At 48.2% G+C, this 16,819-nt stretch overlaps 1 protein-coding gene across 9 annotated transcripts in view; it reads left to right on the plus strand.

Annotated features, from left to right (window-relative positions):
* The window catches only part of Mical2 (microtubule associated monooxygenase, calponin and LIM domain containing 2), a 132,033-nt gene that overhangs the window by 68,740 nt on the left and 46,474 nt on the right, over nucleotides 1-16,819 (plus strand). For all 9 annotated transcript variants that reach the window (XM_036189260.1, XM_036189253.1, XM_036189252.1 and 6 more), the window contains exons 4-5: nucleotides 11,464-11,671; nucleotides 15,006-15,122. In XM_036189260.1, coding sequence (XP_036045153.1) covers nucleotides 11,464-11,671; nucleotides 15,006-15,122 — 325 coding nt within the window. The remainder of the gene's footprint in view (nucleotides 1-11,463; nucleotides 11,672-15,005; nucleotides 15,123-16,819) is intronic.

Here is a 16,819-nt window from a genome sequence, read left to right on the forward strand (position 1 = left end):
TGCTTGTAGAATATTTACAAACATTTAAAATACTGTAGGAAATACAACTAGACATGTCGATGTCCTATAATAGATGCCCTTTTTTTAAGTTAAAAAAAATGATAGATGGCAAAGGAGAAGCAGATCAGAAGGTCCCATGTGTGCATTCAGGCCATCACCACAGAAGAGCCGGAAGGAGAGTGTGGTAGACACTGAAATTGGAGGGAAACTGGAACACAAGGTCACATGGGGTCTGAAGGCCACAATGAGTTCTTCTGATTTTGAGATGTGAGAGCCACAGGAGTGAGTGGATGGTGGCAAGCCCAGAAAAAGCAAGGTCTCCCATTAGAAGGGCTGTGGCTGATGTGTGGGGAAGAGGCTAGAAAGAGATAAAGGTAGGAGCAGGGAGACCTGGGAGGACCCCAATGTCAGGGCAGGTTGGGATGTGAGGGACTTGGAGAAGGTGGTAGCACAGAGGAGACAAAAACTGGTTAGACCTGGATGTGTTTGAAAGGAGTCAACAGGTTTGCTGCCATGGGGATGGGGCATGGGAGAGTGGGGGTGAGGGGATGGGGTGGTGGGGTTGGTGAGAAAGGAGCAGAATAGGCATAGAGTCTAGCACTAAAAAGCTGGAAGAGTCCATAAACATTTCCCAAGACAGTGATGGTCGAGGGAGGAACAGGTCCAGGACAGGCTGTGAATCTGTGAGATGCTTATTAGAACAGCTGGAAATAATCAGGAGGCAGGAGGGCCACTACTGCGTTCTGAAACTAGGGAGTTACCGTAGGTGATGGTTTTGCATATCATCAACATGTGAGTTGATGGTGAAGCCTACCAAGATCAAGCCTGAGGACCCACTCCATTGTAGTGCCAGGAAGATGAGGGGAGACACCAGGCATCTGAACACCTGGGGGGGGGGGTGTGTGGAAGACTCCATTTAAATAGCACAGGGATTCCACTCTCCCTCTCATCTGGTGGTGTTCTAGAACCAAGTCTCCTAAAGCAGGGTTTTCATTCTATTCTGTCCCAAACAGGCAAAAGGAGGAAAGGAGACCCCACCTGCTCCAGGCCCCTCCAGGTCTGGCTCCTTCTCCCAGGCCTACTTGGTTTCACCTTCTCTGCCTCTCTGAACCCCCAGCTCTAGCCCCATCCAGGCTCCCCACTGCTCTGCAGCCATCTCCCTCTTTCTCATTCTTGCCATTTCTTCTTCCCCACCAATTCCCCCAGCTCAGTTCTCCCATCACATTCCATCTCCTGCATGGTCCTTCCTTGATCCAGTCACCCAATCCATACAATATGGATTCCATATTGGAAACCCATCCAACTTCCTTAACAGTGGTGGCTAGTACTCAGCAACCTAGCTCTCACTGTATCTGCCTCCCTTCTCTATTCCCAACTGGGCTATCAGCTTCCTAGGGCAAAGGACACAGTCCATAACCCTCAGAGCCATCTCACGTGTCCCTACACATCTCAGGTGTCAGGACAGTATTGATGAGCTCTCTCCTGGTTCACACTGTCTTTGACTTGGAAGAAGTAATAGCAGCATGGTGACCATGAACCTGACCTCTAAAACCAGAGGTCACATATTCACCCTTGTTTTACAGCTAGGATCTAGCACTCACTCTTCCAAGTGACCATAGGCATGCCTTATCAGTAGGCAGTGTGGGTAGTGTGAGCAGTGTGGGCAGTGTGGGCAGTGCAGGCAGTGTGGGCAGTGCAGGCAGTGTGGGCAGTGCAGGCAGTGTGAGCAGTGTGAGCAGTGCGGGCAATGTGAGCAGTGCAGGCAATGTGAGCAGTGTAGGCAGTGCGGGCAGTGCAGGCAGTGTGAGCAGTGCGGGCAATGTGAGCAGAGTGGGCAGTGTGAGCAGTGTAGGCAGTGTGAACAGTACGGGCAGTGTAGGCAGTGCGGGCAGTGTGGGCAGTGCAGGCAGTGTAGGCAGTGTGGACAGTGCGGGCAGTGTGAGCAGTATGGGCAGTGCAGGCAGTGTGAGCAGTGTAGGCAGTGCGGGCAGTGTGGACAGTACGGGCAGTGTAGGCAGTGTAGGTAGTGCGGGCAGTGCGGGCAGCTCCAGATCTTATTCTAGTCTTAATGCTGCTGTTATCATTGCTCCTCTCAGCAGGGATGCACATGAGCCACAGTGACTCTCTGCTAGCAGGGGCTGGGCTAAGGTGGCACTTGTGCCCTGGCATCAGGGATCTTATACTTTAGGTGGGGAGATGCCATGAGGCCCAAATACCACTCCCCCAAAGACAGCCATAGGGCAAGGACTGTACTTCCAACCCCTAGACCAGTGCTAGCTGGAGCATACCCATGAGGCTAAGAAGAATGTTTGCCAGGGAAACTCACCCGGCCCACAGCCCGGGCTCCCTGCTTACACTGTTGTGAGAGGAGGAGAGTACTGGGACACTCCAGCCAGGGGGAGGGAGAGAGGGAATGGAATGTTTGTCTTGGAGGAAGTATTTCTTGAGGGGAAGCATGGTGACGGGAGAAAGCTAATGTGCCTGTGGATATTAAGTTATTAAGTGGAGTGTTAGTCAGGATAGCTGAGTGGGAGAGCAATACAAGAGAGAGTTGGGGCAGAGGATGCCACTCTGTCCGTAGATTGTCTAGCAGATGTGAAGTCCTAGGTCCAATCTGTAGCACTGCGTAATCTGGGTGTGGTGGCGCATGTCTCTGATCCCAGCACTTGGTGAAGGTGGAGGCAGGAGAATCTGAGGTTCAAGGTCATCCTTGGTTATATATTGAATTCAACACCAGATTGGGCTACATGAAACATGGGGAGGGGGGTGTGCAGAAGCAATCAGGGCACTGGATGGGGCAGGGTCCCACCAACAAAATGAGATTTAGCACTCTGTCAAAAATGGGGTGTGAAGTGTTTGTCAAGAGCCTCACCTGGCCAGCCCTTTCAAGGACTCCTTCATGGCTGGGATCTTGGTGGCCATAACTCCCATGAGGCTCCCTCCTTATTGCTATGCAAAATGATGATATAAAGTCCCACTGCCCCCACATGAGCCCCCTCCCTGCAGGCACAAGGCAGGTGTCTTGGCTTCAAACACTCTTCATCCTTTGATTATGAATAGGCTGGGTTTGCTTGAAGTCATCTGGTAACAGCCATGGACTTCCTGCCTGGGTTCAGATAAGTCTCTTGTCCCAACAGCCAGAGGCTATGAAGCCACCCTAGGAAGTACGCTGGCACATCTCTGGCACCAGAGTGCTGCCCAAGAGAGCCAGCATGTCTGGAGGGCTATCGTTACCAGGGAGAGCTACCAGGTCCCCAACTCGCCATAGACTCCTTGTGCTATCTGATTGAAAATGCTGCACTGTGGCACCTGTCTGCATGCCTTCTTGGGACCTGCACAAGCTGGAGCGACATCTGACCTGGGAACTTCCGCCCTGGGGAAGCACAGTTGGGCACAGCCCTGTCCTCCTCTGCAGAAATTCCCTGTGAACCCAGGTTGAACTCTGGCTGCATTCATGTGGCCTCGGTGCAGGGAAAGAGGGAAATGACCTCTGTCCATTCTCACCACTAAGTTCCTGTTAGTCAGGCTTTCCACTCAAGCAAGCCGTTGAGAGTATAGGCCTGAGGTTAAATCCAAACTTGACCTTTACCTGTTACACAATCTTGGGATGGATTTCTTGCCTTCTTTGTCTCCTTTTTTTTTTTTTTTTTAGCCCCTCAAAATTGAGAACTGTATTTATGCCTTCCAAACTGAGAGGCAGAATATTCACAAATGAAACTGTCCTTAGACCCCTACCTTTAGCCCCTGGACATACTACTCACACAAGGAGGCATTGTGTGTGTGTGTGTGTGTGTGTGTGTGTGTGCGCGCGTGTGTGTGTGTGTGTGTGTAGATGTGTATCCCCATGTGCTTTTGGAGGCCAAACAAGATGTCTTACCCAATCACTTTCTGCCTCACTCCTTTGGGTCTCTCACTGAGCCTGGAGCTAGGCTTGCAGTCCCCAGGCTCCAGTGACTTCATGTCTCTGCTCCCAACAGTGATGGGGTCACAGGTATGTGCATAGCTACACCCAGCCTCTTGTTTTGTTTTGTGTTGTGTTGTTTTGTGTTGTTTTGTAACGTGGCTGCTAAGGATTTGAACTCAGATCCTCATGTGTGCACAGCAAGCGCTCTTACCTGCTAAGCCACCTCTCAGGCCCTGGTTTAATGTTTCTATGCCTCTGTTTCTCCATTTCTAAGGTGGGTGTGATGCCGAGCCTTTCCAGGGGCAGTTACAAGGATGAGACACAAGAATTGGTTAGGGTGGTGGCCTAACCACAGTAGAGAGTGCTGGCAGCGTGCACGTGAGCTGGTTTACACTTCATTTCAGCCGAGAGCCAGGGCAGGCCAGCAGCTATGCAGAGCAGACCCCTGTCTGCTAGCATTGCCAGTGCTCAAGCACCTCACAATAGCCCTGGCCCACACTGCATCCAGGGAGGAGGGAGGGCGGAAGCAGGGCAGAAACAAGGACTGCAGACTCCCGGGCCCTGCGCTAGCCCTGGGTGCACTCGGCAATCCTGTGCATTCTGTGCTGGGTCACAGTGTTCCAGTTGACTTACAGCTAGGAGGAGATGTGGTTGGAAGATGCACTGTGCCATCAAGAAATGAGTGAGCGGGTTGTGGGGATGGCTCAGTGTATGAAATACTTGCCATGTAAGCGTGAGAACTGGAGTTCAGCTCTCCAGAACCCCCCTAAGTGCTGGCTAGGTATGGCAGCCCACCTATAAGGTGGGCTCAGAGGCAAGGGGTCTCTAGACTGGGGGCAGGCTGGCTAGCTGGACTAGCCTGTGTCTGTGAGCTCAGTGCTCACTTGAATAAGATGGAAAGTGATTGAGGAAGACTTCAGGCACACACACACACACACACACACACACACACACACACACACACATGCACGCATGCACGCACACATATATGTGCCTACACCTACATAGGTGAACACACATACACACCCATATATACCACACAAACACATGCAAAAAAAAAAAAAGAGTTGGCAAGATGGCTCAGTGGGAAAGAACACTTGCTGCTCTCACAGGGGATCTGGGTTCAGTTCCCAGCACCCACATGGCAAGTCACAGCTGTATGGAACTCCAATTCCAAAAGATCCAGCACCTTCTGGCCTTCTCAGGCAAAACACTCATATACATAAAAATAAATAAAGTTTAAGAGTCATGCTTTCAGGGCCCCATCTGAAGTGCAGCAAGAGTTCTGTGTGAGATTCCTGGCCGGGTACACTAGCTGTTGTCCCCACTCTGGCTCCTTGATAAATAGTCTGTTTTTTCCATGCAGTATTTGTCTCTTGTTGAGAATGTACAGGCCTGAACTCTGCCAAGCTTATCTTTACAGTGGATTTCCTGCTGCTGGTGGATCTGCCTGCTCCCCAAAGAACAATAATTCACATCACCCAAGTGCAAAGATAATACTGATGTCCGTGATGTAGGTGGCCTTGGCAGACCCCTGCTCCTCCTGTCTGGGTGGGAATCTGCAAACATTAACCCTAGCTGGCATGCACCCAACATCCCTCTCATGGTCAGAAAGCCAGGTCTGAGTTGGCGGGGAGTGTGTGGGTGGGAAGTTCATTCATCCATCAGCTATGTGCTGGGCCTCCTGTGTGTACCAGGCAGTGGATGAGCTCAGGCACACAGATAACACAGAGGATGGCGCAGTTCTTGGGGCCCAGCCAATGATAACATAAGAACTTGTTCTGGGGCAACAGTAAGGACTATGCCAGCAGGAGCAGAGGAGGAGTGTGCAGTCTAATCCAGGGACTCAAGGAAGGCCTTGGGGCGCTCGTGCTCGCGCTCTCTCTCTCTCTCTCTCTCTCTCTCTCTCTCTCTCTCTCTCTCTCACTGTGTGTGTATGTATGTGTTCATTGTGTGTGTGAGTGTGTGTGTGTTTTCATGGTGTGTGTGTGTTCATGGATGTGTGGTAGGTGCACATGTTTGCTCATGTTTGTGTATGGAGGTCAGAGGGCAGCCTTGAGAGTTCCTCTTCAGGAGATATTTACCTTGTCTTTTGAGATAGGGTCTCTCATTGGCCTGAGACTCACCATTTTAATTAGGCTGACTAGTCAGTGAGCCCAGAGATCCACCTGTCTCTACCTCCCCATAACTGTGTTCCATCAAACACAACTCTCTCTTTCTGTCTCTGTCTCTCTGTCTCTCTGCCCTCCCCCTCTTTTTTTGCTCTCTCTCTCTTCAAAATGGGCTCTGGGCCTGAACATAGGTTCTCAGGCTTGTGCAGTGAGCAATCACTGACTGAGGCTGAGTTTTAACCAGAAGCTCTATTTATTGAAAGTCAGACCTAAGTGGCAATTGCCTGGTGGGTCTGTGCAAAGAGGAGGGTCCTTTGCTTCTGTATTCAGTCTGTTGGGCCACACTTGTCATCCAGAGCATCCACTGACCGTGAGCATCCCAGGAAGCCAGTGCTGCTCCTCTGCCCAGACACGTGGCTGCATGGTGTTTGGCCCCTTGTCAGGATACCAAGTCTCCATTCTAATCATAACTAGCACATTCCAAGGGGAACCGTCCTGCCCCCACTGCCCCAGCCAACAGGCCCTTGTGCCAGCCGAGATTTTCTCCCTTGATACAACTAAGCCCATTGGCATTTGCTTTGATTAAAATCATGGTATGATTGGCATCTCTAAGATTCCAGGCCCAAAATATGTAACAGAGCCTAGGATGATAGGAAGGCTAAACAAACATTTGCTGACAGGAACCCAGGTGCTGCCAAGACGACTGGACATGAGTCCTGGCTAATGTTTGGTACAACAGTCCCTGGCTGGAGAAGAGGTTTCCTGCCTTGTCTGGGTACCAGACATGGGTTAGGCATGGTGAACAAAAACTGTAGAAGGCCTCTCTCCTCTTTACCCTACACCCTCCAATTGGCCCAGCTCTGGCCGTGGAGTGACAGAGCTCACCAACAGGAAAAATGTAGTAACTGCAAAGACATGTAATGGGTCCAGACTTCACCCAAAGCAAACCTCCCAAGCCTGGGGTTTGGAGCAGGTTCTGAAATGACCGTCATTGTCTGGCTATGTGGAGCAAGAAGCTACATGGAGGGTGAGATAACGTGCAGATCTGGGCTGAGGAAGCTGGTTTTCTCCAGGCACCTCTGTCCAGAGAGGAAGCCAGCACCCCACCCCCAGCCCCCAAACTCCCCAAAGTCTCTGGGAGTTAGTCAAATCTCAGCAGTGACTTCATTTCCTCTAATTGGGTATCTACAAACTCTCTGGAAGGTTCCAGCCAGTAAACTACACTGATTGCAGTGTGGGAGCCTTTGATACACTTGGTCGCCCTTTTCCTCCGGGACCCTGGCGGCCTAGGGGAGTGATAAGAGAGGATGGAGTATTTGCTCAGGAAGAGGGATGTGTTTCTAAGATAACATTTAATCCCAAGAAGAGGGAAGTTTCCAGATGTCTCTGCAACGTCCGTCAGTGAGCGAGAAGTGGGTGAAGGCCTCGCTTATTGATTTACTGAAGAGCTCCATCTATTCACATATACCCCACATCCCCATGTCCACCCCACCCACCCCGCACACACACTCAACTGTGAACTCCTCCCGCTGCTGGGCTACCGCCATGCTTTTAGGTCTTACCCAGCACTGAAGAAAATCAGATGTCAGTGTGACTGTCTACATCACCATGTGCCCCCCTCTTCTGTCCTAACAGACTGTGTCCTCTCTGGAGAAGGACATGGTCGCCTTCAACATGCATGACTTGGTATATGGACCTTGTCTCTTCTTCACCCACAACCCGGTGCCAAGAAAACCAATGCATTTAAGACCTTCAGCATCTGGGTGCAGACTACTTTCCTCTTTTCTCGCCTCTCACCCCTTTTTCTCTGAATGGGCTCCATCGGCTGAGATGTTTGGTTTTCTCATTATTTCCATCAAACCAGAAGCAGGAATGCATGGTAGACTTGGGAGCAAGACCATCTGGGTTTCGATCCTGGCTCTGCCCCTTTCAATCTGACACCATGGACCTTTGCAGTTCTGTGCCCTGCTTTTCCCATTTGGGAAATGGTCAGAAAGAAAGTTCTCTTCTATGAGCAATAACAGTTCCTGAATTTGAGAAGTCAAACACACAACTGTGAGTGAGTTCTCCACAGATGTGGGCTACCATGATGAGAGGATGACACGGGAAGTCCCTCCTCTGAAATCCCTGGCATTCTACCAGGCAGACTTAGTTTTCTCTTTCTGAGCATGAAATAGATGAACTAAGAGGAACCACAAGACATTGTAGTTCTTTATTTCAAAGTCCAGATTTACCCCATGGCTTGGGAGTCTCTAGAAACATGTACTAGTTTTCAGTAATAAGACTCCAACATTCAGGGCTGGAGAGATGGCTCAGTGGTTAGGAGCACTGGCTGCTCTTTTGGAGGATCCAAGTTCAATTCCTAGCAACAATATGGTGCCTTGAAACCACCTGTAACTCCAGTTTCAAGGGTTCTGGTGCCCTTTTCTGGCCTCCATAGGCACTAGGCGTACACCTGATGCACAAACATACCCGCAGGCAAAATACCCATATGTATAATAAAATTTAAAACTTTGTAAAAAAAAAAAAAAAGAATTCAAAATTCATACCAGTGTGTGCCATGCCTTTCTCTAATTACCTTTTTCTCATACAATTTTTGTTTGTCTAACATTACCTAGAATTTGCAATTCTCCTGTCTGGGTCCTGGGATTATACCACTGGGCCTGAAGTTTTTATTTTTTTAATACTTATTTTATGTGTATGTTTGAGTATCTGTGTGTATGTGTGTATACCATATGCATACAGTGCCCATAGGGACTAGAAGAGGGCATCAGATTCCCCGGAACTAGTTACAGGTGGTTGTGAGCCCTCGTGTGGGTACTGGAAATTGAACTTGGGTTTTCTGGAAGAGCAGCCAATGCTCTTAACTGCTGAGTCATCACCAGTCCAATTTTCTTTTAGATAGGGTTTCACTGTTTTATTGTATGCAATATAACCAACATACTATAAGATACATCCTACTAAAGGATGTAACTATCACTGCTTCCTAATTCCAGAACATTCCAAAAGGAAGCCACATACCCAGTAGCATTCATGTCCCAATCTTCCCTTCCCTTTAACCTTATCACACAAACCTTTCTGTCTATACAGACTGCCTATCCTGCAGTTCAGATCCCCAAACCCAAATCAACACCAGCTGGGTATGGCAGCCCATCTGTAATTCCAGTGTTCAGAAGGCAGATATCAGGGATCCCCAGAGCAAAAGCAAGATGGCTGACTAGACTATCCTGTATCAGCAAGCCATAGGGTCACTTGAATAAGGTGGGGAACAATTGAGGAAGACTCCTGATGTCAACCTTGGGCCCCCACACACATGTGTAGTTAGAGTTTTCCTGCCTGGCCCGGTCAAGCCAAATCTCTCTTACCCGCCAGTCCAACAGTCGCTCAGACCCAACCAAGAAAGCACACAGAAACTTACATTGCTTACAAACTGTATGGCCATGGCAGGCTGCTTGTTATCTACTTCTATCTTAAATTAACCCATTTCTGTTAGTCTATACTTTGCCACATGGCTTGTGGCTTACCAGTGTCTTTACATGCTGCTTCTCATGGCGGCGGCTGGCGGTGTCTCTCTAGCCTTTTACTTCCCAGAATTCTCTTCTCTCTTGTCCCGCCTATACTTCCTGCCTGGCCACTGGCCAATCAGAACTTTATTTACACAGAGCGATAACCATAGCACTTCCCCTTTTCTTTTTTTTTTTTTTTTTAAGGAAGGTTTTAACTTTTACATAGTACAATTACATATAACAAAACAATCATCAAACAAGAATTACAGTTACAATATTAAAGAAGATATCCTATCTATCTTATATTTGTGAGTCTAAGGTTTTTATATCTAACTTGTCTTTTATCATAACTGAGGGAATTGTAACTATCTAGTCTTCAACCACACACATGTGTACCTGCACCCACACATGCAAACACATATTGGCACCTTGATATTACACGTGTATCTTCCTTATCCATCAATTCATAGGCTCACAAGTTGTTTGCAATTTGGAACTGATATGAATAATCCTTCCCTTGATGTTCATGGAGATGTTTTTGATTTTCTTAAGTCTATGTACCTAGGAGTGAGATGGCTGGCTAATATGGTACCCCTGGGTTTAACTGATAGAGGAATTGCTATACCAGACTGTTTGAAATCATTTGCACTAACAAGATGTGAGCTTTGAATATTTCCAGCTCCTGATTCATGTGCCTCCATCAAATTAGAACCTTTCCTAGCAAAGAGAGAGAGTGATCACTCACCTTGGCTTACTTTTGCATTTTTCTGATGACTAATAGTGTTGGGGTCTTTTTATCTACTTACTGACTCTTTGTATATCTTTTCTGAGGGAAAAAATGCTATCTAAGTTCTTTCTCTGGGGTTTACTCAAGTATTTTAATTCATTTTTCATTTTAAGCTGTCAAATTTATATGCATATTAATAAAAGTACATTATCAGGACTTATCAGTTATGTGGTTTGCAAATATTTTCTTCCATCAGTGGGGCAGTCTTCCCTTGTTTCCTTTCCTTTGCCAGGCAGGGGGAGGGGGCAGGGTGAGACAGGCTGTCCTGGGCTCACAGGCATATGCCACCATAACTGTCTTCTTTTCACTTCCTGGGCAATAATAGCTTTTGAAACATCAATTTTATTTTAAGATTTATTTTTATTTGTGTGTGTGTGGTGTGGTGTACATCTGTGTGCCAGTGCATGATGGGCCAGAAGAGAATATCAGATCCCCTGATCTGGAATTACAGGTGTTTGTAAGCCACCCGACATAGGTGCTGGGAATGGAGCTCAGGCTTCTAGAGGAACAGAGAATGACCTTAGCCACTGATCCATCCATCTCTCCAGCCCCAGCACCGAAGTTTTTAATCTTGGTAAAATCCAGATTGTCAATATTTTCTCTTGTTGTTTGACTCTTGGCCCTAAGGAACTACTGGATAGCCTTCGGTTACAAGAATGATGTTCCACACACTTTCATGAATCAAAAGCACTGCCTTCTTTTTCTGTGTATTTATTTAGTGGTGTTGGGGACACATAGCTCAGGGCCTTGCACATGCTAGGCTAGCGCCCTACAGCTGAACCACTTCCCCAGCCCAATATACTTCCCAAAGGTGATGCCATTGACAACAGCCTTCTGAAGAAAAGCAGCATTTCACAGAGCCAGTTCACAGGAGAGGAAACTTAGAGGTGGTTTACCAGGGCTGGAATCAAATCTGGTCCTGCCTTACTCAGAACCTCCTATGTATCTTATGGTACCTTCTCCAAAAATCCTCTTGTGTGTCCTCCCAGGACTTGAACAGTGTCTAGTCTGTGATGGACCCACAGGGAACATACACTGGGTGGATGAATGACAGACCTAGCAGATGCCCAGGATGCTGTGGCTGGTGAGTTGGTAGCTCAGTGACGGCACTGCCTGGATGCTCAAGGTTGCTAAGTGTCTCCTTTCCCTCCACAGTGTCTCATCGTCGGAGGAGGACCATGTGGCTTGCGTACTGCCATTGAACTTGCCTACCTGGGAGCCAAAGTGGTTGTAGTGGAGAAGAGGGACACCTTCTCCCGGAACAATGTGCTGCACCTCTGGCCCTTTACCATCCACGACCTGCGGGGCCTAGGAGCCAAGAAGTTCTATGGGAAATTCTGTGCTGGTTCCATCGACCACATCAGTGAGTGGGGCTTGGAGTGGGGTATTTCATGAAGGTCCAGGTCTCACTGTGGGTGGACCCATCTTGTCATATCTAGGAGCCCCAGCTGATCCTTGAGGATCCATACATCCAACTAACAGATGTTACCTGAAGGACTATGCGTTAGTTACTTTGCTCTGCCTGTGGTCAAATGCTTCGCAGGAATCAACTGGAGGAGAGGTTTGTTCGGGCTTGTGGTTTGAAGGGACACAGCCCATTGTGTCAGGGGAGTCAAAAAGGCAAGCAGCAGCATGGCTGATAGCTCATACCTGGGCAGATCTGGAAATGACCAGCGGCCCAGCAGAATGGCCAGGCTATAAATGTCAAGCTCCTTTCCTCCCCCAGTGGCCCACTTCTTCCAGCTAGGCCACATCTCCTAAAGGTCATACAGTCTCCTAGAGCAGTACCACCGGACAGGGATCAAATGTGAAAACACGTGAGACTGTGAGGACATTTCACAGTCCGACCATGAAGGCTGCTGTGTGGCTTATTCTGGGCTCTGTGCTATGTATGTCCCATTGGTCACAGACTCTGGCACACACTGCTTGCCAAAAGACCTGTCTCCAGGGCCTAAGTGCTTGACACATAATAGATGAACAATAAACATCTGTTGAGTGGATGAATGAAATGCAAAGCCCTGAGGTAAGCAGCAGAGTCTGTTCGCTCCAGGAGCACACTAAGATTTTTGTCAGTAATAAAATGTGCTCTAATAGAGTGAGTCACATTCCCAGGAGGAATTTAAAGAGAGAACTCAGAAAAGCTCTAACAGGGCCAGATGGCTGAGACCTCCTTGTGCTGCTAGTCCTGGGGAGCAGGGCAGGTGGTAGATAAGAGGAGTGACGTCATTGGATGTGTAAACTCTGACGGACTGCTTACCGGTGCTCCTTAGAGCTTTGATGAGAGACGGCTGCATGGTGTGATTTGGTGGAGGCTGGGAAGGGAAGTTGAGGATGTAGACCTGATGCTGGGCAGTCTCTGAATGCCCCTGTATGGCTCCTGTTCTGCCATTGGTCACTCCTAGCACCTTGAGGCAAGATCTGTGCATACCAGCTTTGGAGAGATAGCCTCCCTCCTCCTCTGAGCTTTGCAGGGAAGAAGTCTCTAGCCATCATCTCTATTATAGTGGAACTTATGGAAGTCAGGCAGGTCACATGGGAACCAAGTGAATTAAACACAAAGCATGTCTCTTTTATTTCTTCCTTACTTGGTTAAAATTCCTTACCTTCCTCAGACCTCTATTTTATCTCCTATAAAACAGGACTAATGTCATCTCCTTGAATTGCTAAAGGTACATAGGGTCAAGTTTGTAACATGGTAGCACTACATCTGCTGTGTAGTGAGTACTAAAGTGCTTTGTGGCGTATAGTAAGCAGGGTGCCATGTGTGGTCCTCAAACCTAAGAACCTTGTACGTTTCCATGGGGATGGGTGAAAAGGGAGCCCAAAGAGCCATGTCCACATGAGACCAGAATTGATGGGGAAAGTGAGTGGGGTGTGGGTAGGACTGGAGAGAATTATCAGCTGCTAAGGGTGTAATTTATTCAGACACAGAAGAATTTACCAGCAGCAGCCCCAGAGTTTATTCCCACTTTGGGATGAGAAAATTCCAGGAGTCGAATGGAAAGAAATTTGTATTTGCCCAGAAAGCCACAGCATGAGCTGGCGGGATGCTCTGACCCACCCAGAGAAGAAAATCTGTTGGTTAGAATGTGGAGATACAGCTTTGAGCACAGTGCTAAGAGGATGTGGCATCATCAAGGGAAGTCCTGTTAGAATGGAGGTGGGGATTTATAGAGCACCTACTGTCTACTGGAAGCCAGGGACCTTAACACTGTGAGGTGTGGCCAAGCCTCCCCTGGAAGGACTGTCTCCTTAGCAGGTTGTGGCCTGGGTTCTCTAAACCCAGCTGTCTGGCTTCTGCTCAGACCGTGGGCGGTCTCCAGCTGCAGCTGTGCCCTCAGGTTCAGCATTGCTCAGCACTTCTCTTGACGTCCTGTGTTAGAGCACTCCACTCCCCACCCCTGTTCTTCCAGCCCTAGGATCTTAGCAGTGGTCTGTGTCCTGTGCCTGACTGAGAGAGGCCACTGGCCTGCCCTTTACACACTCATCTTCCTTTCTTAGCAGTCCCAGGACAGAAACAGAGCTAGCCCACCTTCCAACGCTGGTCCCTCTTGGATCTCTCTCCTCCTTCTTCCCTGTCCCCCATCACCAGTCTTCCTGCTTCTCACCCTGGACCCCGCCTTCTATGGGACCTCATTTTTGTTTCTTCGCTCAAAGGGTTTGTTCTAGAAGAGGAAGTGTGGACTGTCTGTCTGTCCACTCATACTCCTCCCATGGTTGTCTACTTCCTTTCTGTTGCCACACTAAAGAGATTTTTACCCAGCAGCTTCCTGGCTGTGGGGTGCCCTGGCCTCATGTGGCCCTCATTGTCCTCAGTCTGTCCAGAGAATCTGATGCTCCCAATTGCTCCTCTCTTGCAGCCCCAGCCCAGGCCCCAGCATTCTGTCCATCTGCTTTCTCTATTAGAGAGCATGTGCCCATCTTCCTGTGACTAAGAAGGCACCTGGCACATTGTGGGTGCTCAGTGAATATTAAATGAGCTATGCCCACTCAATACAGAGCCGCCCACAGCAAGTTTACAACTTCTCACTGTGCAGAAAAATGGTTGGAGGCATGCCCATTTGTGCTGAGCAGTGGGGACAAACAAGGTTGCACTCACTGAAGGCATTTGACATGGTAAAAAGTGGAGAGCATCGAGCCCAGTTGGTGGGGAGAATTCCCTGCCTTTCCCCTTCCCACTGGAGATGGAGGAGCTTTGGGCACGGGCTGCATCCAGTGAGCCCTTTGAGCTCTGACTTCCCTTGTGGCCCTTGACTCTCACTGTCTCCTCCTCTCTCCATCTTTATCTCATCAGCTCAGAGCCCGGCTCAGCAAAGATGAAGGAAGGACAGACAGCTCTTCCTAGTTAGAACAGCCTGGTACAGCTAGAGCCAAGCGGTCATGTCAGGTCAGACTGAACTGGCTCCGCTCTGCTTTTTGCTTCTGTGTGGCCCCGAGCAGTCACTTGACTTTATCAAGTCTCAAAATCTCCTCTATTAAATGAAAATAAGAAGGGCCCCCTGAAGGCCGCTGTGTGGGATGAATGAAAAGGCCTGAGTGCCTGGTTCAAACTCAGCTGATGCAGTGCTATGTTCTGAGCCCACTGAGCCACACCTGCACGGTACTTACATATAGGAGGTGTGCAAGCACCAATGAAGACAATGAGCACCACATTGTTCCTGACAGTCATCTCTCTCCCTTCCCTTTCTTCCTGACAGGTATCCGTCAACTACAGCTCATCCTGTTCAAGGTGGCCCTGATGCTGGGAGTGGAAATCCATGTGAATGTGGAATTCGTGAGGGTTCTAGAGCCTCCTGAAGACCAAGAAAATCAAAGTACAGTATAATTCTCCTCTGCCTTGAAGGCAGATATTCCAAGTGGGCAGCAGCACTGGTAGCTTTCAGAGGCTATCTCTGCAAGTTATTTTTGCTGGGAGCTGTTTGGCATACTTCCACTGACAAATACTTTACCTTTTTTGACCATTTCTGTGGCTTTGGGCTTATTCTTCAGCTCCCGACAAGGGCGGGGGTGACGGTGGAAATACTATTTGTGCCATGAAGCCTATAATTTGGTTACTCAGTCCCTAGGAAGATGCAGCTTTGACAAACGACATCCAGCCAGTGGCAGGAAAGAAGACAGATCTGGCAGTGTAATAAAGTTCACACAAGCTTAAGTATTTACACACACAGATGGGTGGATGTGCCTGCTGTACCCGCAAAATATTTTAAAATACAGCAAAGAAACTGAGACTTCTAGAACAGTTGTAAAACAAAGGCTGTAGATATTTCTTGGAATACATATGTCTTAGAGTTTTGTTGCTGTGAAGAGACACCCTGGACACAGCAACTCTTATAAAGGAAAACATTTCACTGGGGCTTGCTTGCATTTAGAGGTTTAGTCCACTATCATCATGGCAGGAAGCAAGGCAGCATGCAGGCGGACATGGTGCTGGAGAGGTAGCTGAGAGTTCTCCATCTGCATCAGCAGATAGCAGGAAGAGAGAGTCACTGGGCCCGGCTTGAGTTTCCAAAACCTCAAAACCCTCTCCAGTGACACACTTCCTCCAACAAGGCCACACCTCCCAATAGTGCCACTCCCTAAGGGCCCATGGAGGTTATTTTCATTCAAACCACCACAACATATGTATTATTCCTGAGATGGTCTTATGTAGTCCATACTGGCCTCAAACTTGCTATGTTGCCAACGACGACCCTTGAACTTCTTTCTGAATGCTAGGATTACAGGTATTACAGGTATGCCATCATACCTAGCAGTGTTTTTAATTTTATTGAGTTTTAATTTATAGACCATAAAATGTCTCCATCGAGGTGGGTTCTTGATAATATTCTTCTTTCTTATTATGCATACTTAAATTCTGATATTTTAGCTGAACATGGTGGTACATACCTATAATCCCAGCACTGAGGCAAGATGGTTGTGGGTTCAAGGCCAACCTGGGCTACATACTGAGAAGCTACCTTAAAAAAATAAAAAATAAAAAAAATAAATAAAATAAATAAAATTAAAAAAAAAGCTAGAAAAAAAGGAACTCAAATTCTGATCTCTTTTACACACCATAGTCATGGAGTTTGTCCATCAAGGTTTCATATCTTACTGTCATTATTGCCTCTTGCCTTGGAAATGCTGAGTTTTGAGGTGGTGTGTATTGGAGGCTTTGCTGTTTCCCATGAAAAGTACACCCCCGATTTCTCCTGGCCTCAGCCCAATATATTTGACAACTTGGGGTTCTAACAAGACACTATCATTTGGGACAATCAGAGACTGTGTGCTCCTGTTGAAATGTCTCTGCTGGATAGTCAGTCCTAATTCTGAGGACCCAGCCAGGCTTGCCCTGAGAGTGTGCTTCGACAAGCAGCACACTTGGAGCAAGAAGCAGAAATGCAGAGTGGCTCCCCGGCATCTCCCACACCCCCTGGAACCTGCTTGACAATGAGAAGCCATTGAATATGGGACAAATACGGGTGAATCTGGAGTGATATAGCAGAGGCAAGGAAGACTGGTCTGAGATGGC

Source organism: Onychomys torridus, chromosome 1 (assembly GCF_903995425.1).
Source record: "Onychomys torridus chromosome 1, mOncTor1.1, whole genome shotgun sequence".
NCBI lineage: Eukaryota > Metazoa > Chordata > Mammalia > Rodentia > Cricetidae > Onychomys > Onychomys torridus.